General features: G+C 46.7%; 3 protein-coding genes across 3 annotated transcripts in view; all 3 read left to right on the top strand.

Annotated features, from left to right (window-relative positions):
* Window positions 1–26,551, top strand: part of HOXC6 (homeobox C6) — a 43,498-nt gene that overhangs the window by 3,805 nt on the left and 13,142 nt on the right.
* Window positions 6,917–10,438, top strand: HOXC9 (homeobox C9). The gene is made up of 2 exons (XM_075049547.1): window positions 6,917–7,531; window positions 9,603–10,438. The coding sequence occupies exons 1-2, from the start codon at window positions 6,970–6,972 to the stop codon at window positions 9,845–9,847; spliced, it is 807 nt and encodes a 268-aa protein (XP_074905648.1). The 5' UTR covers window positions 6,917–6,969; the 3' UTR covers window positions 9,848–10,438.
* Window positions 16,242–21,256, top strand: HOXC8 (homeobox C8). Its single transcript, XM_075049548.1, has 2 exons — window positions 16,242–17,505; window positions 19,513–21,256. Exons 1-2 carry the CDS (start codon window positions 17,070–17,072, stop codon window positions 19,803–19,805), a joined length of 729 nt encoding a protein of 242 aa, XP_074905649.1. The 5' UTR covers window positions 16,242–17,069; the 3' UTR covers window positions 19,806–21,256.

The following is a 26,551-nucleotide window of genomic DNA, read 5'->3' as shown; positions in this document are numbered from 1 at the left end:
ACTCATTCACGATACTGTAAATTAATATTTCAACAGGGACAAGGTTGATTACTGGTACATTTAACCATAATTATTTGATATTAGTGCTGTGATAATTGAATGATTTAAAGGATTCATTACATGTATGATGAGTTTGCCTTCTCTGTATTAACTATCTGCAGATTTCTTTCCCTTTCTTCTAACAGCATGTACAAGACAAAACAATATCTATTATGTGTATATTAAGATTGATTTTATTTCTGAGAGACCACCCCCCTGGAGAGAAAGAGAAGAATCTAAAGTTAATATATGTTTAGCAACCCAACTCCAGAAACGCAATAAAAGTTAAAATCTCCCCTACTGTTTTTTAATTATGATATTAGATCAGGAAGAAGGACGGTGGGAATTTATTGCTTCAACTATTTTGTATAGATGTGCCTGTTTTTTATGTAAAAACATGGGTAGTCAAAAGGACACCATGCTGTTCGCCTTCATCTTTCTTCGCGCAATATTGTTTGCTTTGTTGCTCCTGCTCATGCACTTTCTGATGCTGTTATCAGAGTAAAATATTAGCGATATTACGATACGCTGGATTGCATAATTTTTCTTGCGTCTGTTTGTATAATACTCCTCTCCCAGCAGGTGTAATTTAAAAACCTGGAGGCTTTTGCCTGTGTCTCTCTGTGTGTGTACACGCGTTGCCTATGGATGAACTTTATCCTTTGCTGCTAAGGAATGATTTTGGGGCGGTTTTGCGAAAGACCTCCTAGCAAAAGCTATGGGGCGGAGAGGTGGAGTAGGAGGCTGTGGGGAGATGAGGTTGCCTTGATAAACTTTCCCTTTTTTTGCAGGAGGGGAAGAGCTGGGCTATATTAAGGGTTCGGGTGTCGTCGTCCCCCCCCCCCCCCAAATAAAAGCTCTCCTGGCTTCTCGTGGACATTTGCTCGGCTGGATTTTGGGAAAGTCCCCTGAAGGCTCAGCTCTTCCCTACAAGACGAACCCGCTCCAGGGCTGGAAAACAAAGTGGGGCTGGTGGAGGGGATCGTGTAAATGGGAGCAAATGCTCAAGGTTGTTATCTTTGGGGGGTCTGGGGGTCTGGCTCGGACACCGAGTATTTACATAGGTATTGGCTCTGCAGATGACCTTTACAAATAACTGCTTGGAGGGAGGGGGTGAATGAAGGCAGATGACGGCGTATTGCCTGAATAGTCTTTATTTTAAGCCCTATTTGTGGTAGATAGAGGCAGGTTTAAGACTGAGCTGATCTCCTGGAGGAGACGTTTGCACCAGGCCAGAGATATTGTGGTGTAGATTGGGCTGGAATCCATCGCCTAAAGCAGCACCCTTCGCCCCTCCGCCCCCCCCGTCACATTTCGTGGGGTTATTGTCTTATTTGAGGGCACCAGGCTCTTCCTAACACCTTGTGCTCGCTTTCAAGCTCGCTGGTGTGCAACTGGAGCAGCCAAACAATAGAATTTGCAGACACAACTTGGAGCTTGCAACTATAGTTATCTATGCTAATTACAGGGTGTCTGACAGAAACATAATAAATGTAAAGGGAGAAGTATAGAAATATGTTTCTTCAGGCAGTATACACTTCGCCTCTCTGGGTTCAGGCTTGTTTTCTTGCTCTTCTTTTAATTTACTTCTCTGGGAAATTTTTTTTTCCCCTTCTCTTGACCTGCATTTCATATCACACCCAAAACCGAGCTAACCTGGAGAGCAGCGGGGAGAGGAGCTTTAATTTTGCACCCTCCCCGGCTGCTGCAGACGAGCTGCTGGGTTTTGTGAACATCTGCAGTAGGCTTCGTCTGGTGGAGACCTGAAATTTTGGAAAAGGAGACCATAACACACTTAAAGAAATTGTTCTTAGCTTTAATTGCACCTCGGAATTTATTGTCTATTAGCCGTACCTCCAACACTGGAGAGACAGGAATTCTTAGCAACAAACAGAGGGGGGGTGTGGGTGGGGGGGAAGCACTTAAGCAGGTAAAAAACTCCTGCAGTGTCATTTTAAGCTGAATGCTCATTTTCTTCGCCTTAGCTATGACTCCCATATTGGCTGAGATTGAGGTTTTCACGTTGGTACAGAGCGATGTGCCTGCAAGTTCCAGCGGTCAATTGTTGTCCTGGGGAGCTTTTCCTATATGATCACTTTTAAGGAAGCCTGAATAAATATGATTTTCAAGGAGTCAAAGAATTTAGCGGAGGGGGGTGGGGGGGAAGGCAAAGCCTATAGCCTGCGTTCGCGCTGCTGCAAGATTCAGGGATGGTATTTGGCCTGAAATTAATCTTTCCCCATATTTATTTACTTTAAGAGACAATCCTGGAATAAACAGAGGCATCTGGGGGATCGGGAAATATTTTGCAGCCTCTTCAGAGAGTCTGCTTTAGAGTCATTCAAGCTATTGTGTACAATTTTTTTCCCTCTTTTTTTTTTTTTTTTTTTTTTTAAGGAAAGGAGGGGTAAAGAAGGAACAAAAGAAAGAGAGAAAGAACTTGGGCAGGCAAAAGAGAAGAGGAAGGGAATGGAAAAGGACAAAGAAGGGGGGGGGAAAGGAACTTTATTCCGGGTTAGGGCTGAAAACGCAGGCGGGGAGTGGGAGCTGGAGCTGGCCGGAGGGTTACTTTCGTTTCTGGAGAGATCCGAAGGCAGCACCGCCCTTCCCTGCTCCTCCAAGGCAGGGGCTGGAGGTGTGCTGTGGGGCCGGGGGGGGGCGAAGGGGCCGAGAAAACCCCGATTTCTTTTTTAATCCGAACTTGACAGTGTTAATTGAACCGAGGGAAAGCGGGGGAATGCGGATGGGCTTGGGTTGGTGCTTTTTTGGGGGGGGGGTGGGTTTTTTTCTCCCCCCCCCCCTCCTCCAGGAGACTCCGTCTGCCTGTCGGGGGAGGCGGGGGGGACGGTGTCTGCTCATCCCCAGCCTCCCCCCCCCCGGGGGGTGCCGCAGCCTCCCCGGGGCGGCCGGGACCCGGCTGCGGGGGTGGGGGGAGCTCCGGACTCCGGCCTCGCAGGCTCGGGGTGCCCCGGCGGGCAGCGGCGCAGCCCCGCTCCGGGGGAAGGCGGCTGCTGGGGCCGGGGCTCGGGCCTGGAGCTGCGGCAGGGGAAGGGGGAGAGGACCCCCCCCACCCCCCCCACCCCCCCGTTCCTGGGGACGGCAGGCTGGCTTTTCCTTAGCAGCAGTTTCTGCCAAAAAAAAAAAAAAAGAAGAAGAAAAATTAAAAAAAAAAAATTAAAAAGCAAGAAAAAGGCAAGAAAGCAGTGTCACCTCAGCAGGCAGGCTGTCCAATAGTTGTTTTTTTCTTTTTTTTTTTTCCTTCTGCCTCTTCTGTCTTTTTTTTTTTATTAGGGTTATTTTTTTGTCTCCGTTCCTTCCAATCAGGGGACAATTTCTCAAAGCGAAACCAAAAGATTTGGAAGTGGGGAAAGAGCCTGGCTGCGCGCACAGGGCAGGGAAGGGATGCAGCTCGGGCTGAGCACACACAGCACTTGCAGGGAGCAGGGCGAACATGGGAAGCGTTTAGCTCCGAAAAGGTGTCAGAAGTCAACTGGGCAGGACAGTGCTCAGACAAAGGCTTGATTTTCTGTAACCTCCTAATTTGCGACTCGACGGTCTTTTTTTTAAAATTATATATTTATTTTTTTCTCCGCCAGGAAAAAAAAAATACATAAATACCCCTACAGCTTGTGGACTGCTAGTGTTAGTTTTGCTCAACGCAATTAAGTTTCCTTCCCCTGCAGATTCAAAAGGGGAGGTGAGAGGAAAAGATACTAGTCTGCCTGGAAGGGATGTGATAGTTCACCATCATTTCAGAAGAGGTAATCCCCCATTAAACAAGTACCGAAGCTTTTGTGGAGGCATAGGAGTCTAGCTGGAGCGTGCATAAAAGCTGCGAGATAACCTTGTAGCTGCTGAATTCAATAGCAAGGCGTGTTTTACTTCCAGTCTGGATATTTGCTTGGAGACACTGCTACTGCAAAGAAGAATATTTCAGGATATTGCTTTATTTGCCCTGTACTCTGAGTGGACTTGATTCACATAACTTTGCATTCATCCATGGGGATGGTTTCATGTCGAGATAAGCGTGAAAGGACAGTATTTTATGTGGGTTCACATCGTGTTAAATTTTATGGGGGTTCACATCGTGTTACGGGATTCTGCAGCAGAGAAAACGTCGTCTTAAGCCGTGTCTTTAGTCTTAAGCCGTGTCTTTAGTCTTGAGCCGTGTCTTTAGTTCGCTTTAAGGTGAAGTGTCTCCATCTCTGCTTTGTACTGCTTAATTCTCAGAGACCAGCAGTCCCTGAATGAAAGGGGTTTGTATTACAAACGCTATCTGATTTTTTTACTTAAGATCCCACGACAACATGGGGAGTGAGTAATCCCGTGTGCTGCAGGTTTCCGTGCAAATAAAAGAAATCTTTGCCAGATATGTTTGCCTTTGTGTAGCACCAACATGCACCATCCACGACTAATTTAGTGACCTTGCCTGCTCGCATTAAGGTTACAAAAACTGCTGCTACTTATTACAACTGCGTGTCTTTGGTAATTTCTGCTCGTTTTGCGGTTCGTCTGTGGTATACCCTGACATTATTATTATTTTTTTCCCCTCTGGAAAACCTCCCCACTGACTCTGCTTTTCAATGCTTCTCTCCCTCTGCATGCTCAGTCCTTCCTTTCCCTCTCCCTCCTTCTCTCTCTGCCTCTTTTTTCTTTCTCCCTCTCCCCTTCTGCATATACATCTGCAGACAACCCTTCTTTTGTAAGGATCCTCTTTAAAATATTCCACCAAAGTAGAACAGCCAGGCTGCTTTTTTCCCTCCACATGTCACAGCCCACTATATTAGCAGCCCTGCAGAGTAAGTATTTTTCAAATGGGAATAGATAAAAGAATGATGAGTATATATATATATTTTTTTTTTTTCCTCGCGAACATAAAAATAACCGTCATTGGAGACTGGTGATTGACAGATAAATTGGTCTCGATAAAGGCCAAAGAAGACGTTCTGCTCCTGCAGGAATATTTCCCTTTAAGGGCTCACATAAAGCAGGGGACTTAAAACGGAATGAGGAATAAATTCTGTGGGGGAGCGAGTCGATGACTTTTCTCTTCGAATTTGGAAAATCCGGAGTCCCTTGACAAACACCCCCCGTCATATTTTTATTTTAAAGCCTTTCCTATTTTTCAAGGGGGAAATCCCATTTCGACCAGCAGCGAGGGCAGCCTTGTGCTTTTTTTTTTTTTTTTTTTTTTTTTTTTCCCTCGAGCCCTGTGGACTGAGGTGCAGGATTTTATCCTGGCTCAGCTGAGGGGGTAAGTTTGGAGGGGCTGGGGGGAGTCTCCTGGCAGCATCACTCCTTCTTGCCTGTTTATCCCTGAATCTGCCTTAACCTCTTTTCTCCTCTTGCTCGCATTTCCCATGCAACTTACCGAGGGGGGAAAGAAAAACCCCCAATAATAATTGAAGAGGTTTCTGCCGTGTCCGTCCGTGGGACTTGCACAGACTGGACAGACCGCCTGTCACTGGTGAATGCTGCATCACTGGAGACAGACACCCTGCCGGCCCCCCCCCGCCTGCCTCTCCCCTGGAGGACCCCCCATCCCTTCCTGAGCCCACACTTCTCCTTCTCCTGGCAAATTGTCACCATTTCCCTCCCTGTCCCCCCAGCCCTCGAAAAGCCGAGGTGATGGAGAGCCCTGGAGAGCCCAGACAATCCATGGGTTTGGGGGGTTCGGTTGCTAAAAAAAATCAGGAGAGGTTAGTTTTGGTTAGGTATCTTTTTTTTTTTTTTTTTCTTCCAGAGAAATCGCCTAACTCCCTTCTTTCAGACTCCAATGGGCGTGAGCTATTTACCTACCTGTCTTTCCTTACAAAAGAAAGGTTATTCTCTCAAAATGCAGGCAGGCTATCACCGACTTTTTAACGCTCCCAACTTCTTCAATCGATTTGGTGCAAAAAGAAAAGTTTCCAGGCGTTAACAAAAAGAGAAAAAAATAAGAACAATCATGTGCCCACCACACATTGTTGCTTCCTCCTGATATGCAAAAGCTCTCTCATCCTCAGCTATATAGCTGAAACTCAGTCCTACGGTTTTATTTAATGAACGACACATTTATGAACAATCAAATGATCCTCGTAAAAATTTTATTGAAGGACATAAAAACATCCACGACTACTTGCCGAATAATGCAGCCTTTCACTGCAAAAGCTCAGCCTTTTTTTTTTTTTTTTTTTTTTGGGGGGGGGTGTGTGATATTATTATTTCCCCCTCCTCTTTCCAAAGATGCTCCTCGTACTATACATATATTTCCCCCCCCCCTCCTGAAGACACTTCTTTCCTAAAGCAGGACTAGACGCGCCTGTGCCCCACGGATTTCTCAGCTGCTCAGCAGCCTGACGATGAGACAGCGCTGCAAAAGATGACAAAAGCCCCTTCTGCTTTTAGGCTAAAAGCTTCTCCCCCCCCCAGTTCCCTTCTCCAAGTGGGGAGCCCACCTCCACCGCACTTCTCCCCTCGCCCCTTCCCACCGATATTCAATTTAATGTATCCATTAGAGGCTAGGAGCTGCAGAAGCAAAGGACAGAGACAAATTACGTCAAGAAATAGTTCCTGGACTACCTTCCACAATTACCTTCCACCTTCCTCAGCGCCAGGGCAAATCTCGCCCCCCCCCCCCAGCCCGTGGGTAGCGCATCCCCGGCCGGGACCGGCCGAGCCTCCCTCCTCCCCATCTCCGCCCCATCGCCAGCGGGTTTAGGAAAAGCCGGGTCGGCTTATTAAAAAAAAAAAAAAAAAAAAAAAAAAAAAAAAAGGGAAAAAAAAAAAAAAAAAGACCTGCGGATTGATCCACGCTATATTTTTGGGTAAATACAATCACGTGAGGGCGGGCAGCCAATGGCACACTGGGAAAGGCTGAAAAAATAATTACCTGCCCTGATTGTTCTATGAGAAGATAAAAAGTACACATACAGTTCATACAATAATCTTATGAATGTAAAAGAGGGGGGAACCATGTCGGCTTCTGGCCCCATAAGCAACTACTATGTTGACTCCTTGATAAGCCACGAGAACGAAGAGCTCTTGGCCTCCAGGTTCCCCGGCTCTGCCTCCCACCCGGCTGCCGCCCGACCGTCAGGATTAGTCCCGGACTGTGCCGACTTTCCGTCCTGCAGTTTCGCCCCCAAGCCGGCCGTTTTTACCACCTCCTGGGCTCCCGTCCACTCCCAGTCCTCCGTGGGCTACCACCCCTACGCCCCCCAGGCGCCCGTGGGGGCCGAGCCCAGGTACATGCGGACTTGGCTGGAGCCCCTCGCCGGGGCCGTCTCCTTCCCGGCCTTCGCCCCCGGTGCTCGCCCCTACGGCCTCAAACCCGACGCTTTCCCCGGGCGACGGGGGGAGTGCGGCCCCGCCGACGGCCGCGGCTACGCGGACTACATGTACGGGGCTCCGGGGGAGCTGAGAGACAGAGCCGCGCAGACAATTCCTTCCCCGGAGTCCGAAGCCATCGCTTCCAGCAAACACAAAGAAGAAAAGCACGAATTAGACCCTAGTAAGTCGAAGTCATTCTTGTTTACGACCCGGGGAGGCATTACGGCTTCCAGGACCCTACTCAATAAAATGAAATTACCTTAGAGAGCCCGACCCTAAAACTCCAGATACGCAGGAAGATCTGGGGGTTTGAGCGAGTCCGCCTAGCAGAGCCGGAGAGCGAATATCTGTACTTTGTTTGGGGCTCTTTAGTCTTTCTTGGCTCGGTTTTTGGTTTGCTTTTTGGTTCTTTTGGCAAGGGGGGGCGGGGGGGGCTCTTGGCTTCTTTGATCCAATATTCGTCACCTTCCACCGGGGGGAATTAAAACAAAAAGAAAGGAAAAAGGGGGAAAAAATAGAGAGACAGAAGGAGAGTGCGTGTGTGAGAGGGAGCGAGAGGGGGGCAGGCAGAGGGAGAAGCCTCTTCGCTTTCAAATATTTCCACTTTCAAAGAACAAGGAAGAGTTGTAGCTGGCTGGAAGGGAACGTACTGATGTGGGTTTTTCTGGGCAGGGGAAAGGAACATCTCCGGGTAAACGCAGAGGTGTCTCTTTATCTATTTTGAAAATCAATAAAAGCTCCACCGGTGCAATTATTCATAAAATGCTCCAACACGTGGGAATAAATGAAAAGGTGGGTGCCCTGGCTGGGGGGCCGGGGCTGGGGCTGTAGGGGAGAAGTAAGGAGGAAAATTGGAATTGTAAAGGCATAAACTAAGTGTGTGGAGGTAGCTGAGGGCAAAAGGCAGCCAGCGCAGGACATTGGACCATACACTTGAAGAAACATCTTCTGCAGCCCAAGTGAGAGGGGAGGGGAGGGGGGGGAAGAACCAAAAAAAAAAACCCACCCAAACCCCCAACCCAGCCATCAGGAAACCTTGAACATTGTAGGGACAGGAGTCAGGTAACCGCCAGCATCATCCTCACCTCCAGCCTGCAGCGCAGGGAGCCTGGACCCCAGCTCTGCAGAGGGGACCAGCTCCTGGGGGTGTGGAGGGGGGGTTGTTGTGCAGGCAGGAGGTCAGCTCAGCTCCGGGGATTTAAAAAAAACAAACCAAAACAACAAAAAAACCACCCCAAAACAACCCACCCCCTCCTCGCCAAACCCTCCCGGAGAGGAGCTCAGCATCCGCAGAGGATGCTGCGGGGGGGGGGGGGGGGATGCTGCGGGTGCACCCACCGGGCTACCGCACGCCCCCGCAACCGCTCGGCCGTGCCTTGGCTTTGGTGGGACGATCCCCCCCCACCCCCCCCACCCCCCGGCCTAAGAAGCGGGTGATTTCCGAGCGATAAAGCTGGGTGACAGCAGCTTGGGAGCACCTTGGTGCCTCGGTATCTGTCTGTCTGTCTGTCTGGGAAGGAGCTCCCACCTCTATTTATGACAGGCGGGCTGGTGCCAGGCACCCTCGTGATAAAAATAAGTCGAGGAATCAGGGGGCGAAAGTCTCCTTTTGCTGGCAGGCAGCTGCCTAAAACGGGCAGAGGGGGAAAAACCCCTTCTCCCAAGGAAGGGAGCGATGGGGTTTTGCTCCCCTGCCCGAGCGGGGATGTGGCAGCAGCGTGGAAGGTCCTTTAGGTTGGGGGGGGTGGGTGGGGGAAGAAGGAGAAAAAAAAAAAAAGCCAATTTTCTGGGAGCCAGTGGGACATCTCGCGTGTCATCCTTAAGATATTAAAAAAACAAACTCGGCTTTCCAGGTCTGGGAAAGCTTCTAGGGAAAGTATTGGAGAGCTGAGGTTGTAAAAAGAGTTTATGGGCCTATGAAATGGTGGGAATTTTGACTTTTTATGACTATGTTCTTAGATTACTGCTAGTAGCAGTCATGTGGATAATTATTATTTTAAACCCATTGCTACAGTTTTATTTACTGAAACTTTTATGTGAGAACAGCAGCAAAAGAGAAGGAAATGACCCCTCCAAAATAAACAGATTAAACTCTTCTGAAGGTCACTTAAAATATTTAGGTAAGATCTGCTAATTAAACAGGTTTCTTTCTATAGATACACCAGGGCGTGGAGGGGGGGAGGGAAGAAAGGCCAGCTGTGTACACTGATTTTTTTTACCCCCCCCAAAAATATAAAAATCTTCTTTCTCAGACAATCCCGTCGCAAATTGGATTCATGCGCGCTCCACGAGGAAGAAAAGATGTCCTTACACAAAGTATCAGACCCTGGAACTGGAAAAAGAGTTTTTATTCAATATGTACCTTACACGGGACCGGAGGTACGAAGTAGCCAGAGTCCTTAATCTCACTGAACGCCAAGTCAAAATCTGGTTTCAGAACAGGCGAATGAAAATGAAGAAAATGAATAAAGAAAAAACCGATAAAGAACAGCAATAAAGTTGGCAAAGTCCAGTCAATGAGAAACGAGGGTGGAGAGGAAAAAAAAAAAAAAGAAAAAAAAAGAAAAAAAAAGAGGCTGGTTTTGGGGGTTGAAATGTTTCTGACTTTGAATGTGCGGATGAATGTTTAGCATTATAGGCAAACACAGCAAGCGTTTTGGGACACGAGTCTTTTCTAAAATGCAACTAAATAAAAGAAAGATGTTGGGGGGGGTTGTTTTCTCTTCCTTTCTTCTTCCTTGTTTTTTGTTTTGTCCTCCTCAGAAAACAAACACAAGAAGTACTTGAATTTATTTTTTTTTTAGTATTTTATTTCATAAATTAAACTTATCCAGTATTTTTATTTTTTAATTCCGCGAGCTCGTGAGTGAATATTTTGTACAAAAGAGAGGAAAAAGAGAAAAAAAAATAAGACTGAAGGGAATATGGCTCAATGATGTTCTGTCACGGTGTTGAACGTTTCTGCTGTACTTATTTGTGTATTTTATTCTCGTCTCAGAACCGTTCTGTAATATTGTTATGTTCGCTATTGTAGAGCAGCTCTATGTAAATATACCTAACGTCACGGGAAAAAAAAAAAAAAAGAAAAAAAAAGAAAAAAATCAGTATGTAGGTGTCTTTTTATTTAAAGCCCTTTGCAGAGGAGCAGCCCCGAGGCTTTGCCCACCGGTGCCGGTGCCGGTGCCGGTGCCGGTGCCGGTGCCGGTGCCTCGGCGGGGCGGACCCGAGCATCCCCCGCAGCCGGAGGAGAGCGGAGATTTCTGCTTCCTTCCCCAGCACTTTTCTATTTCAGAGTACCATAATGAAAAGGCGCTGAGGTAAGGGTTATATGTGCCATCAATTTTTAGATTGGGATAATTAATTGTACTAATTTATGACCCCAGGCAATCGAAGGATATGTAAAAAGACTAAATATGGATGCTGGGAATAGAGGAGCTGGCAAAGGCATCCGCTCTCTGCCATCCACTCAGGGGGAGCTTCTGCCTTATCGATGGGTTGCCAAAACTTGGAGGGTTGCTGGAAGTGCTGCTTCTCGCAAGACAGCCCAGGAGAAGGAGAAAAAAAAATAAATCTGGGGTGGAGAAGGGCTGGGGGGACAGAAGGAGCAGAGGAATAAAGAAATAAATGTGTGGTGGCCATGCGGCAGCCTGCAAATATTCGGGTTACAAGGCGAAAAAAAAAAAAAAAAGCAGACCCCCCTCCCTTCTCCCTACACGGGGGAGATTTGAGGAAAAAAAAAAAAGAAAAAAGAAAAAAGGGGGGGAAAAAAGGGTTGTTGGCTGCGGAAAGGTCAACCCCCCCCCGTCCTGCCAGGGCGAGCTGGGGCTGGTGCTGCAGTGGCTTGTGCAGAGGCGAGAAAACACGCTGCCCACAGCGCATGGAGCCGGGATTTATCAATGGCTCCTTCTCTGGGCGCTTTCCAGGCTGCTGAATGAGAAACAAGAGGCAGGAGATTGTATAAAAAATGAGCAGCGAGGGATGTTTAATCATAAAAACTTGTTATAGGTCCCTTTCTTTAATGAAATGAGTGGAGCAACGTTTTAATCTTTCTAATCAAAACCAGATCAGGCGAGCGAGATACGTTTGTCGCCCTCGTCCCAGTTCCTCCGAAATAAAAAAATCTGGAAGCGATTACTTCTGCTGATCTCATAAAATATTGCTCTTTAATATTTCTTGCTGAAGCATTTGGAGGTTTCTTTTCCTTCCCCTGATTTGTGTCCTCGCTTTTAAAGCGGGGTCTATTTTTGTCACCGGAGGGGGACAGGCGCACCGCGGTCTATCAGCGGAGACATCCCTGGAGCAGGGGAAGCTAAAAAGCCCTTTTACAATCCCAGTTTTGTGCTAGGTCTGTTTGGAAAAACCTTAACGAGCGCAATGAAATGGTCAGGTTAGAAAACATTTTAGCAGAGCGAAAGATTTATGGACCAGAAAAAAGAAGAAGGGGGGGGGAATCTTTCCACCTAAGTCATGTCAATTCATTTCTTTTATTGTTATTATTATTATTATTATCATTATTTTCCCTCCCGTCTGCTTCTCTCTCTCCGTTCATCCCGCCTCAAATAAAGAATAAAATCCTGCAGGTCGGGAAGCGGCTCGCCCACGTCCTCTTCGCGAGAGGGGAGAAATCATCCCCGTTTTATCGTTATTAATTGGGGGGGGGGGGGGAGGAAAAAAAAAAAAAGCCTCCCCATCATCATTTGGACAGGACTTTGGAGGCAGTTTCGGACCCGTCTCTCTGGAGGGGCTTGTCAGGAGCGTTTAGCGATGTTGAAAAGACATGATGTATGGAAGTTCATTTTGGCCCCCCTTTCATTCAAGCGGATCTCATTTCCAGTGCGACCACAGGCTGCTCCCTCCCCCTGCCCCCCCTTCCCTCCCTCCCCAGCCCCCCCCTCCCTCCCCAGCCCCTCTCCCCCCTCCCCAGCCCCTCTCCCTCCCCGCCGCAGCCATCCCTCCGGCCAGACCCCCATCCGAGCCGGCGGGCAGCGCAGGAGATGCCCCTTTGTCTCCACCGAGCTGCTGGTTGGGGCTTTCTTTTGTTGGTGGTGGGTTGGGTTGGGTTAAAATCCTGCCGCAGTTTTAGTTCATGTGCAAGGCCCCCGGTATCCTCAAACCTCCCCCCCCCCCCCCCAAGTCCCCCGGTGAAGGGTTACACCAGTTATAAAATGCCATTTGGCCCTGCTGGGAGGCTGCGCTGGTGCGGCTCAGCCATTGAATGTCTCCGCCACCGCAGCCAGCGGAGAAAAAAAAACCCACCCCGGTGTGGCTCAAAATAAATAATAATAATTTAGGAAAAAAAAAAAAATGCGGTTTGCACCCAGCAGCACACCCTGTGGCCAGCCTTTCCCCGGATTAATGTATCAAAATGCTCCAATTTCGGCATTCTTTGACATATGGCGCGTGTGTGCAGACGCATACTGATACAGCTATTGTGTGCCGGCGGTGGTGAACATGCACATGTATTTCTGCCCGGGGAGAGATGCGCTTGTAGCTCTCGGAGAGAGAAAAAAAAAAATTATGTATATATATAGGCACGTATATAAGGTTCTGGGGGTGGCTTTTTGGTCGGGTGCGTGTGTGTTGTGTGTGTGCCTGGTTTCAAATCTGCCCTTTTGTAAGGCACACAAAACCGACAGGACCCTACAGCTGTCCATAGGTACATTTCCGCAGCCAAAAAAATGCCACTTTTACAACTCTGTTTGTCTCCCTGCTATGCGGGGCTGAATAGGACCGAACAAAACAGGACCCTAGATCTGGCTAGACGTCTGGCTTTAATTGCTTTATGGTTTAAATAAGGTGGGTGCTCTTCTCTTTGAAACCGGATTATTGGAATGTTTTGTCTACAAGCTACAAACAACAGACCCCCCTCGGACATGAGGAGGTTAAAAAAAAAAAAAATCAAACCCCAACTCGAAGCCAAAAACTGATAAAAGCGGGGAGATGGGGGGGGGGTGGGGGTGGGCGCACATCTGGTGGGTTTGTTTGGTCCCGCGTGCGCCGCTGCTTTTTTTGTTGTTGTTGTTATTTTTATGGGTGAGAAAAGAGGGAAATGGGAGAAAAAAAAAAGGGGGGGGGCGGGGAGGGGGGGGGGGTGTTCCAAAAAAAACCCTGCCCGCGCTTGAGTGTTTATACAGGGCACAGCTCCGCGCTGCTGGAGGGTCTCTCCGCGCCCCCCCCCCCCGGTGAGGGGTGATGGGTTATAACGCACCGCCCGGTATCGGCGGGGACCGGCTCTGGTTCCCGTGTCCCCCCCCCCGCCGCCGCCCCCTCCCGCCCGGCTGCGCCCGGCGCGGCCGCTAGATGGCGCTGTTGCCCAATGTTAGCGCGGGGCCGCGCGCGCCGGGGAGCGCCCCGCGCCCGCGGAACCGGCTCCGCGCCCGGGGATGGAAAACCGGGGGGGGGACGGACACAAAAGCGCGGAGCTGCCTTCTTTCAGCCCCCTCCCAACACATACGACCCCCTCGCACCGTGCTGAAAACCCCCGTAAAGAGCTCCTTTTTTTTTTTTTTTTTTTTTTTTTTTCCCCCTCCTCCCCCCCACTCCTTCCGCGGGGAGCGCGGAGCGGCGCTCAGGGCTGACATCTGACGGCGCGGGGAGGGCATAAATGCATAAAAATGCTTGCACGGAGAAATTGCCTATTTTGAAGTGGTTGTGGGGTTTGGGTAGGTTTTTTTTTTTTTCTTTCTTTCTCTTTATTTACGCCCGTCACGTATCTCTCCAAAGCCTCCTCATTTTGGGGTGGGGAAGGAGGGAATGACATTTTTCAGTGAAGGTCAGGGCAAAGGGAGGGGGGGGGATAAAATAAACTCCGGGAGGGTACAATGAAACACCTAAAAGTACAATACAGCCACACCGATAAAGCTACATCCAAGCGCATGCACCCGCAAGAGACATCACCCCTCACCCATCCCCACATCTAAACACGGCCAAAACAGTAAAGACAAAGAGCGGCACTTTCCCCAGACAGTAAATGTCAAGATATTTTCCTTCAAAAGAAGCAGGCAATTGCATATATCTTATTTCCTGAAATCTGGAAGGGGGTGGTGGGTCCTTTCTCTCACAGCCTTCAGCAAACATTTATTTCCCAGCCTAAGGTATGATTCTGCAAGACTCGCTGCACCTTTGCTTCCTGCATCCAGGGATAATGATTGGAAAAATGCAGCAGCTCTCCCCAGTCCCAGCCCGAATTGCCCAGCTCTGACAACTTTATTTTTTCGCACTTCAATTTGCACGGCTGCCTTTATTGCATGGGCAGGCACTGGGATTTTAAAAATAGAAATGCTATTGATTAGAGGAGGAAAATGGTCACTTCGACTATTAGCTGTTAATTAAGGAGCCTCTGTCCCTAGTTGCTCTTTTCTTCTTTTTTTGAGGGAGGGGGGGTGTCTCTAGGGAAGGGGTAATCTGGGGAAGGGGGGATGAGGTGGGTGAATTCTCCTGTAAAAATTAATATGGTCATCGTGCCGTCCTTGACATTATTCGGGTATGGAGACTATTTCTTCACAGCAAACGTAGCTTGATTTTGTAAAATATTTTCACAATAGGCGGTGGAAAAATCACTGTTCTCCTGCACAGTTCATTGTCTGCTTATGGGGAGGAAAAACCCACCACATGTAGCCTTTCTAAATGGAAAAATACGCCCTCGATTTATGAAAATCTAATAAAGGTGGGCTGGGTGGCTACTGGGTCTTTTCCTCTTCTTAGGAAGGTGTCTGAAAAAAAAAAAAAAACAACAAAAAACCCCACCAGTTTCAACCTCACCAGAGGGTTGAGCCACCCCATGCCTCAAAAAAATCGAGAATGTGACCTTTCCTGGGCAGAAAAACACACCTCAAAACAGCTTGGCGAGCGTAGCTGAGATGGTATTTTTCTCCCTCCACACTTGAAATCGGTCAGAGTCACCCAGGTCTCTTCTGAAAATAATTAGGCTGCCTTTTTTTTTTTTTTTTTTTTTTGGTGGAAGAACATGAGGGAAAGATTTGAAGGTCTGTAGACTTTTTGAGGAAAAGACGGGGACTGTTAATAACACTGTGTCATTTAGTGGGTTTGGTATTTTTTTGCGGCTCTACAGAAAATACTCATTTGCGAAGTGTGTCCTCCTCCCTCCCCCCCGAAAAATTAACACGAATCCTGGTGATTTGATGTGATTTTTTTAATGAGCTGAGTTCCTTCATGCAGTCGTAAAAATGAAGTGTCCGAAGTGAAAGGTTGCAGTGAGTGGTCACTTACAGTGCAAAAAGTGGGGGCGAGGGGCACAAATACCACTTGCAATGGGAAAAGAGGGGGAAAATCGCTATGTTGAGTAGCGAAACAATAAAAAAACCCGCTCGATGGTTATTTTTTACAGGCATGCACAAAAGGGAGTACATACTTTCTGTCTCACTTTGCCTCTCTTTCGTCCAAAGTAGCTCTCTTTAAGCAATGGTCTACTTTATTCCCTTGGAAGGACGCTTCCCTGTTATTTCCAGCCGTGGATTTTCAGTGGTTGGTTTGAAAGGAAGCAAGGGGAAAATAAATAAATAAATAAATAACTCCCCATAATTTTCTGCCTTTATTTTCTTTAAAGAAGGACAGCAAGAAGCAGCCAATCAATACGGAGACGCTTCCCTCGCCCGCTCGCTCCCGTTTTGCTTTTGTTTGCTTGTTTGATTCCAATCTTCCAACCACCATCACCACAATAACAACAACACACGCACACCCCCCCCCCCAAAAAAAAAGAAAAAAGAAAAAAAAAAAAAAGGAAATCTGGGCTCAGAGACTCCAACCACAGCAAAACGCCCCCCCCACCATCCCCTTCTAGGTGGGACCAAGCCCACCCTCGCAGCCCCCCCAAACCCCAACACAATGACAACAACACCACCAACAACACCAGGGACACCCCCACCATCCTCCCTGGCAAACGGGGTCCCATGGGGGGGGGGGCGATGCTGAGCACTAGAAGAAGCTCACCCCGGATTTTTTTTTGGGGGGGGTGATGGGGAGGGCAAGGGGGGGCTGCTTGGGCTCCCTTTACCTGTTGAGGTTACCTAGGCTGACCTCCCAGCGCATGTATTTGCTGCCATCAGTGAAGAGGCTGCTGCTGGGAAAAAAAAAAAAGGGGGGGGGGGTTGTTGGATATTAATGCGCACCTTCACCCTCCTCCACTCATTAGGTGTGGGTCCCCCCCCCTCTCGGGAGGGCTCTGTGTGTGTGTGTGTGTCCCCCGGCATACACCACCTTTCCTCCACCCCACCACCCACCCACCCACCAACCCACCCCCCCCCAAAAAAAGCGCCCCAAAACGCTGTCATTTGGCTGGCAGGCTGTCTCAGCGTGGCGGAGGGATGTGTACATATCGCGTGTGAGGGGAGAGAGGAGGGAAAAAAAAAAAAAAAAAAAGAAGAAAAAAAAAAAAAGCCACACCACCGGGATTTTGAGGAATTTGCCTGTGGTGTTAAAGGGAAGGAGCAGAGTTACAGAGAAATTGAGAGAGAGAGCTCTACCTACCGACAGATTACAAGAGAAGTCAAGAGCACCGAGAACCAACCGTACAGACACACAGAGGCACCATGAAACGCCTTTGAGATCGCATTAAAAAAAAAAAAAAGCCACTAAAAAGCAGGACTTGAGACAGTCCAGGGACAATCTCGCACTAATCTAGAATTAAAGCCGTCTTTTTTTTTTTTCTTTTTTTTTCTCCTTTTTTTTTTTTTTTTTTTTTTTTTTTGCATGCGAGGGTCATGAGTTCCTACTTTGTAAATCCTCTCTTTTCCAAGTACAAAGGCGGTGAATCGCTGGAGCCAACTTACTACGACTGCAGATTTCCACAAAGTGTTAGCAGGAGCCATGCTCTCGTGTATGGTCCGGGCACTACTGCTCCCACCTTCCAGCACCCTTCACACCACGTCCAAGAGTTTTTCCACCACGGAACCTCCAGCATCTCCAACTCTGGATACCAGCAAAACCCATGCGCCTTGGCGTGTCACGGAGACGCTTCTAAATTCTATGGATATGAAGCTCTACCGAGGCAATCGCTTTATGGTGCTCAGCAAGAGACGACTGTTGTACAATATCCTGACTGTAAATCGTCTTCCAACAGTAACTCTAGCGAGGGACAAGGGCATTTAAATCAAAATTCGTCTCCCAGTCTCATGTTCCCATGGATGAGACCTCACGGTTAGGACCTTTTTTTCCTCCTCCTTAAATGTTTTCCTTTATTTTTTTCTCTCTTTCTCTCTCTCTCTCCCCCTCTCCTCCCTCTCTCTCTGTCTGTCTGTCTGTCTATCTATATATATATATGTATGCATATACAAGCACAAACATATGTATAGATATATAAACATGCACATACACACGTATGCATACATATATATATATGTAAAAATATAAATATAAGAGGCGTAGATGTAAGATATGAAAGAAATGAGCAGTTTTGTGCTAATGTTTCTTCTTTTTAGGAAGACCTTTGAAAGCAAACAAGACAGCAGTTACTAGAGAGCCAGCAAGGTGATTCCCTGCAAAAGGCTTAAATCACAATAAAGTAAAACTTGTTTTTTATTGCTTGCCTTGAGGATAGGCAATAAGATACAGCTCCCACGAGGTTATTTGCATGTTGATAATACACTGCTCTTTAAAATGTCATATAGCCTTTCATAACTGCTTGGAGACGAAGCCTGAAAGGTGGGAACTTGTATAAGTATTACTAATACTTTACATCTGTTTCTTAAAGCCTAGAGATAAAAGTTTAAACAGAAAAGGAAACTTAGCTCAGAGCTATGGGGTGGGGTGGAGGAGAACAGTCTGCTGTCTTGGGTTAAAAAAAAGGGGGTGGGAAATTCAAAATAATTTGGGCTGAATGGAACTTTGCTCATGTGAAGTCCAGATAATTGCACAGAAACCGAAATACTTCAAAGTACAAGTTTCCCCCACCTAAGGACCAAGGTTGTCTAGAAGCCTTGTTAATTCAAAACATGTGAAGGTTAGTGTTAATTTTAAGGACAATCAGACCCCCAAAGTCCCCCCCTTTCCCCCCACCAAAATTTAACAACAAAAAACAGAAAATGGAAAGGAGTTCTGGCTAATGTAGAGAGGATGTGGCCCAGAGGCTGGGAGATAGACGCAGAGGAAAACACGTTATTTATCTAAGCTTTGACCTAGAGGTAGTCTCAAGGATGCAATCATTTCAAACTGGAGCATATTTTTTTTTGCAAATAGATTGTTTTTCTCATTAAGAAGGGACCGTGCAGAAGGAAGTGCAGGGGCTCAGCTGCACATACCTCAGTCCTCTTTCTTTCCTTTTTGGCTATTGCTGCAAATGTCCATTGACTTGTTTTAAATACAATCTCTGTGTTTGCACAGGCAAATACCCACCTCTGTCTGTGTGTGCTTTACAGACACACAGCCCTAACCGAAAGGACAGGGAGAGGGGATTTAATAGAAAATTCAAATTCTCAGGGCGTAAATATTAGCAAATAGGAGGACTCTGAGCCTGTATTTTAGGAAGAATCTTTGGAAAAGGAATCAAGAATTGGGCATTTTGAGGGGAAGAGAGAAAGAAGGAGCGAGAAAGAGGGGAAAAGGGAAGGAAAGAAAGTGGGAAAGAGAGAAAGAGGGAAAGAAAGAAAGAATGAAAGAAAGAATGAATGAAAGAAAGAAAGAGGAAGGAAAGAAAGAAAGGAAAGGAAAGGAAGAAGGAAAGAAGGATAGAGAAAGGAAGAAAGAAAAAGGAATGGGGAGAAGGAGAAAGGCTGGAGAGGATTTTATGGCGAACAATGCACCTTTCATAGGGAAAACACACATTTTTTCTAAAATGGAGCTGCCCACCAGGACTCACCATCCAGAATCACCTTTTAGGAAACTGGAAAGGTCTCTTTTGTGAATGAGCTTGACACACACCTCCCTGCACCCAGCCAAGCAGCCAGAGCTGAACACTCCCCAGGAAGAGCCAGGGAAGGGCAGCTGGCTATCAGGATTAATAGCAATATCAGCCCTATGATTATTAATAATAACCCAGCGACTTTCCTTTAGTGCCTTTTATATGCTAAGGGTTGAAAGGGGCTTTTTTGGGGGGGGGGGGCTAGCAGTTTCTTTAGGAAAATTGAGGCGAGGGGGGCTTGGGAGGGGGGGGAGCAGAGCCTCCAAAGGGGGAGAATTAAGAAGTTATTTGATGTTTGTGTCCTACAGCTCCCGGAAGACGCAGTGGCAGACAAACTTACAGCCGGTACCAGACCCTGGAGTTAGAAAAGGAGTTCCTCTTCAACCCGTATTTGACACGGAAGCGGCGGATTGAGGTCTCTCACGCCCTGGGACTGACCGAGAGACAAGTGAAGATCTGGTTCCAGAACAGGAGGATGAAGTGGAAAAAAGAAAACAATAAAGATAAGCTGCCGGGGGCCAGGGACGAGGAGAAAACGGAAGAAGAAGGGAATGAAGAAGAGGAAAAAGAAGAGGAGGAAAAAGAAGAAAGCAAGGACTGAGTTCTCAGCCCCTTGAAGTCTCGTTTTATGGCAGATGATAAATCGAGATGTTTACGACGGTCATTTGCTTTTATAGAGTATAGAATGGAGAGGCTCACACAGCAGTAACTACCTGTCAAACAGTTGTAGCCTTTTTTATTGTCATAGAAACTTCCCCTACTTCCCCCCCCCCTTTTTTTTTCTAATAGCTGCGTTTTTAGTTCAATAAATACATAGTTGGCTTGACTGCAAGAGCAGGGGGAAAAAAAGAAAAAAATTAAAAGATCCAGCAAAGCAAGACCACCCCCAACCCCCCTAAACCAAGCCTGGAAGCAAATGTCACTGCTCGTCCCCTGCTCCCTCCGCTCCCGCCTGCGAAGCTGCACACACGGATGGGTGCAGAATATGTATTTATGTGAACAGCTTTGACTTTGCCTTTTTGTTTTGGTTTGGTTGTTTTGTTTTTTGTTTTGTTTTAAGCTTGGTTTTGCCTCCCCCGAATGACCCTAGGGGAAGTGCGAGGGTGCTTCCAGCTTCCTTAGCTTGTTTGTGTAGTGTCTGTCTATCTGTGGAGATCTCCATTCCTACCAGCCATTTATCAATTCCCTCGGAGGGGCCATTCCTGCAGCCCCTGCCAGATAAGAAGAGGAGCTTGGAGGGTGAGCATACCTGGTAGCGCCCGCAAACACACACACCCCCCCCTCATATCCCCCCCCCCCGTCCCATTTCTATAGGATTGAGGCTTGTATATACCTTGATAGGCCAAAATACGCAACCCAACCCCTTCCTTATTTCTATAGGCGCTGTTTACCCTTTGCCTGTGTGAGCACTCGAAATTCTTCATGTACTACCTAAAGGGAAAACCTGCAATAATTATCAAATCTATTATCAACAAGGGGCTTACATATCCTAAATTTTACTTGGTCAGAATTTATTTAAGAGAGAGAAAGCTGTGTTTTTGCCCTGATGCAAGCTACTAAGTAGCAGAAAATAATAATAAAAATACAATAAAAAAACCAACCAACCTTGTATTGTACTTTATCACTACCTATAGAAGGAGTCATGCTTTGAAAGTATTTGTAATGCGGTTTTATTGTCGTTTGTTGCTGCTTATTTTCTTGGAAAAAAAAAATCCCAACAACTGAAACTGCCTAGTTGAGAACGCACAGTATTGTATTATTTTATTGTGCTTATAAAGTAGTGTAGAACTAAATTGCACTGAATGTATAGTTATCTATTTGTCTTGACTTATCTGTTAATGCAACATGCTCGAAACAAAAAAAAAAAAATCGTCATTTGTTTTATGTAAAAGCATAGTTCTGCGTGTTCAAACTCTGAATGTAGCAATTACCGCCAGAAAAAGAAAAAGAAAAAAAAAATTTCTGGACACCGTGGATTTGTATTGTATACGTGAGACATTACGTAAATAATAATAATAATTATAATAATAATAATAAAAGATTTTAAAAGGACTGCGTTGCCTACAGTGCTATGTCTCTATTTAAAAGCACCCACACGTACACCTCGCTCCGAGTGGGCTCTGACTAATAGTTCATCCTTCAAATCATCTTTGGCACGCTTCAAAAACCCAGGCTCATCTTTATTTGGGAGGAAATCAGAACATCTTGGCTCAACCACCAGCAGCGGAGGTGGCTCGGGCGGGGGGAGGATTCCCCCTCCCGCCTCCCTGCCCACAGCCTGAGCGGGCTCGTGTCACCGCTGCGATGGCAAATGCTCATTAAAAATGGCAAATGCTCATTAAAAATGGCAATGTTGCTGCTAATTGTCTGACTGAAGCTGTAGGTCCGCCAAAAGAATGATAAGAATAATAATAAAATCGAGTACTGCAATGACTCCGGCACTCTTCAGTCTTTCTTTGCTATGGGAAAGGCTTCTTCGTGGGGTGGGAAAGGGGGTGTGGGGGGGGATTAAAGTACATAAAGGGTGTGCGGTTGGATTTTTTCACTTCTCCCAGCTGGGAAATGCCATCTGAAAGGTCTGGAAAGTGCAAACCCCCTGGTCCCGCCTGGCTCTGGGGTCCAGAAAAACCCTCCCCTGGCTGGGGCTGGGCTGGCGGGCAGGAGCCGCCGGTCCCCCCCGGTGCTGGGTGCGAGCCGGCGCTGGCAGGCGCTGGTCCGGGGGAAACTGGGAGACTGGAGCGGTGTTAGGTGTGTGCCTGAAAACCTGCCCGAACCCCGCGGCAGAGCTCTGGGCACCAGCCGGGCTCGGGGCTCTGGGGCAACACTTTTCCCTATGGGAAAACAGCGTGAAAGAGCCAAAAAAAAAAAAAAAAAAAAAAAAAAAGGAGAAGTTGGCAAGAAAGCGGTTTATTTATTTATATCCCCCCCCCCCCCCTCAGGCTCAAAGTCCCTTTTACTCCCCCCCTCCCCATATTCATAACTTCTTCCCCATGGACACCATCCCCAACGTAACACAACCTTTTATTTTACTACTCCGGTTGTTGTTATCATTATTATAATATTATTTTATTATATTTTATTTTATCTTATTTACAGCAAAACCTGGCGGTGATACCTTCACGTTTCTCTTCTACCTCTCGGATGGGAGATGAACTTTCTCAATATTTCTCTTACCACCAGCCTCATTTCGTTGAACGAGGTCTATTGATCTGTAAAACCGGGTCTATCACTCTCTCTCTCTTTTTTTTTTTCCCCCTTTTTTTTTCTTCCCCCTGCTGATAAATGGACTACATCATCTAGAGCCCAGGGATGCAGAAGTAGACGGGATGTTTACCCAGATATTGTAGATAAGGAAGCACAAGGCTCCTCACACGCAGCCTGATGTGCTGAGCTGTGTCTGGAGGCTCCTCTGTGGGCTTCAGACATTCTTAACCCAAAACCCACCAAGCTTAAAGGATTTAAATGCCTCAGGGCTTGAAATTGCTGGACTCTGCCCAGGAGGGCTGGGGAAAAAAAAAAAAAAAAAAGAAAGAAAAAAAAAAAAGGCGAAATACCGAACTTGTGCGGCGCGCAGGAAAACGGGACTCGGGTGGGTGCACCCACTTCTTCTCCCTTTTCCCCCCATATTTGCAGCGTGGGTCGCACCCCCCTGTACCGCCAGGGCGAAATGGGAGTTGGGGGGGGGAGAAATGCCCCGAAAATGGCATCAGCGGGGTCGGATCCTGCGCAGGGATGGGGCTGAGCGTCTGCGTGTGCAACGCGTGTGCGCAGCTCCCGTGGGTGCCCACTCCCGAATTGCACAAAATACCAATACAGGCAGCTTTGCCCCTCGCTGCAGAGCCTGGAATGTCCTCGTTAACCAGCGTTAATCTCCCAAGAAATACATAAAAAACCCCAATCAGGTTTATTCTAGACTTTTCCATGTCGAGGGCAGGCACGGAAGGTAAGCAGTTTTATTAGTCATAAACCAGAGCGGTTTATTCTAACAGAGATTTTTTTCTTGGGGGATATTTATCCAGTGTTTACAACAATGGATTTTTTTTTGTCCCCCCCCCTCGTTCGCTATCATAGGATGGATGTGTGCTCATTCATTCCAGCGATGAAAAAATCCGCAGAAATCAGTGAAAAGAAAATATTTTCTGTTATGTTACTTCAAAAAAAAAAAAAAAAATCGCGTTAAAGGCTTTGCATAGAAAATATCCTCCCAACGAGGGGGGAAGGAGAGGGAGAACTTATCAAAGTGTTTAAAAATAATAATAATAAAAAAAAAAGAAGCTGCATCCGCACTCTATCCATCATATTTAAATCCACAAATCTAAGTAGTTTTATCCGAACGAATACTACAGAATGACATTTATCTATCAAAAGGGTCTGGAGTTAAATTATTGAAACTACAGCCGCAGCAGTTAGTTTTGGGGTAAATGTTTATGTTCTGTAGTCAACACAAGAGAGTCGCATCTTCAGATGACATCCAGTTATTTCTGTAATCACTCCATCATTTCAAGAGAAAAAGAGAAGAGACCATTTTATGGGGGAAAGTAATTTGAAAGAAGATTCGCTCTCCACAAAGTGGCTTATTCAGAAATGATCATAGCTTCGGTATTACTGAAATTAGACTCATCTACCCGCCTGAAGTAAGAAATATCGTCCTATTCCAGGCTTTTTATTAGCCAATCAAATTTCCTTCGGATCTCCATTTGTGATTTGTGAAAAATATAATTCCTCGAAAAGCTGAGTTTGAGCATATTGCTTATTTTCCCTTAATTTATTATTCTAATCACAGCCGCCGCCGTGCGATAATGCAGCCATTAGGCGAAAAAATTCGTTTAGATTTTATACTCCGAAATGGGCACGGATTATATTTGAGAGACAACGAATTTCTCGGGCATTAAATTTTTTTTTGCGCGGATGGAGGCGAGAAAGGAGGGAGGGGAGGAAGATGCGCGGGGGCGGAGGTGGGGGAAACTTTGTGAGCTAGATGTGCAAAAAAAAAGGCAATTCTACCCCATTTATTTTTTTTTTAGCTCGTCCTATTTTTTCCTCCCAGACTTCCCCCCCAGCCCCTCAAATTCACAGCTCTTTTATCCTCCCCCGAAAATACCCTCGCTAATATTGGGAGAGGGGAGGGGGTTTTATAGAGGGGGGGCTGATGGAAGAAGCGAAACGATCGTCCGAAATCCTCCTTAGCAAATGTGCGCCCAGGTTACTTTCTGCCTGCCAGGATCAAAATTTCCTCTTCACATTATGGAATTTATTATCTTGTCTGCTCTCTGGAAAATGGGATCTCCATTGTGCTCGGGAAGCTGTTGTGGTCGTAGTTTCCCCCCTCGTAACTTTTAACTACCTGTTATAAAATTTATTGGTGGTTTGTAAAGTGAATAAAGTAATTTCCCTTCCATCCGGTTGTATTACAACCTTTGTGTTGTTTGGGCAGACAGACACGCATCCAGCCAGGGGGAGAAAAAATAAATAAATTAAAGAGGCAGGGAGTGAGACCCCCCTCCCCTCCACACCCCACACCCCCCCGCCCTGTTTTATTTTCCTCAATTAAAATTAAATTAAGGCGCGGAAATACCTGAAAAAAAAATTAAAATTGTGCTGTCCCTGGAAATGTGCGGGTACAGAGGGAAATGGGTAGGAAAAATTGCGGCAAAATATTTTCTCTTCCTAATTTTTCTGGCTGCAGGACTGCGGTGCGTACATGGCCCTGGGAGCTGAAATTTGGTGTTTGGGGGGGGGAGTGGGGGAAAAAAAAAAAAAAAGAGACTCTATCTCTCTCTTTCCATAAGGAGAAGAGGAGCAGAAAGGCGGCTCCTTGCAGGGTTTAATGTGGAGGAGCCCATCTGAGCAGGCTGGGCTTTGCGGTTGCCTATTTACACCAGTTGTGGTTCGCCTGGTGCCTCCGAAGCAGGCCTCTACACGGCAGAAAAATGTCGCTCCCCTTCCAAATCAATATTTTCCAGCCGTCTACACGGACCCCCCCTCCTTCGGCTTGGGTGGGGGGGAGAGAAAAAAAATCAAAGGGCTAAAAAAAAAAAAAAAAAAAGTAATTCCGCCTTTTATCAAGCGTCGCATCCCCGACACGGTGGCGTGGTAAAACAAAAGGGTGGGGGGGCTTGCTGGAGGAAAAATAGCAAAGGAAAAAAAAAGAAAAAATATTGAAGTGCTTTAAAAACATGTATGTAGGTGTCCCAACAGCAAATCCTGAAGCTGGGTGGGTTTAGGGAATTTAGTAAAGGCGATGCAAGAGTTGCTGGGTCAATACCGCGCCTTTGGCTCAAGTTTTGGGTGGAATTTGGGCAGTTCCAGGTGCCCCCCCGGGGCTCGGCTGGGCAGACGGGGCGCTGCGGGGTGCGGGGGGATGGAGTGGGGCGGGGGGGGGAATGGGGAGGTTTGGGGGGGTGAAAAAGGTGGAAAGGGGCATTTTTTTGCCCTGGGAAGGTTTCATTTGCAGCGGACACACCCTTTGCAGAGCTGTCTGGCAGGGAAATCCGGGGGGGGCAGAAACAGTCATTTGCCCTATTTTTTCCTCGACCATATTGTCCTTGATTATTAATTAAATGTTTTTAGAATTAACATGCCGTCGACATTTAAAGTATTTATTTTTCAAGTCCAGCGTGCTCCATTTTTTTCTCCACTGCCTCTCTTCCTCGATGTTTTCCTATTCCCCCCCCCAGTTAATTACCAACACGGAGACTAATAACGCTCAGCGCTAAAGGCCAAATCTCCTTAGTTAAAAATAAAAAATGCTGAGAATTAACCCGAGCAGCTAATAATCATCAAATTAAAGCGAATCTATCTTTAAAAGCAAAGATTAAAAAATCCACCCTCCCTTATATTAACGCGGTGGCTTAAAAGATAAAAAAGGGGGAACAGCGGGGGGGGGGGCGTAGAGTAAAAAAAAAAAAAATCCTAATATTAAAGCAGAATTGTATAAACATGGCGACAGACGAGAGCATTTGCACTCGTCACAAAAAAATGCAACGCATTCCTGGTTGTTTGCAGAAAATTTACAGCTGAGCAATAAAAGTTTACGACTGAATCACAAGTTGGATTGGCCACAGGAAGTCATGTGGACTCCATCCATGAACGTGAACTTTTTATTGTGGTTTCTCTTATGACTCTTTCGCAGTAGTCTTTCCTTTAACAGTCCAAGCAGTGCCAGGGGTAGGATGGTATTTTTCCCCCCCTTAATTATTAGCGTGATGATGATGATGATGATTTTTTTTTTTGCTAAAAAAAAAAAAAAAATCGAGATTTTTTTTTTTTTTACCCCCCCCTCCCCGTCTCCTTGGGGTTGGAATTCTTGGTTGCTTTGGGCATTTTGGCATTAATGAGTTTACTGCT

The sequence above is a fragment of the Buteo buteo genome, chromosome 17 (assembly GCF_964188355.1).
Source record: "Buteo buteo chromosome 17, bButBut1.hap1.1, whole genome shotgun sequence".
NCBI classification, from domain to species: Eukaryota; Metazoa; Chordata; class Aves; order Accipitriformes; family Accipitridae; genus Buteo; species Buteo buteo.
The sequence above is the reverse complement of the archived record's forward strand: the minus strand, read 5'-3'. Positions and strand labels throughout refer to the sequence as shown.

Excerpts from the sequence above, each read along its gene's own strand:
- HOXC9 (XM_075049547.1), top strand. The coding sequence starts at position 6,970 with ATGAATGTAAAAGAGGGGGGAACCATGTCGGCTTCTGGCCCCATAAGC. Across the intron at positions 7,532-9,602 it reads AAAGCACGAATTAGACCCTA|ACAATCCCGTCGCAAATTGG; the intron begins GTAAGTCGAAGT and ends CTTCTTTCTCAG.
- HOXC8 (XM_075049548.1), top strand. The coding sequence starts at position 17,070 with ATGAGTTCCTACTTTGTAAATCCTCTCTTTTCCAAGTACAAAGGCGGT. Across the intron at positions 17,506-19,512 it reads CCCATGGATGAGACCTCACG|CTCCCGGAAGACGCAGTGGC; the intron begins GTTAGGACCTTT and ends TGTGTCCTACAG.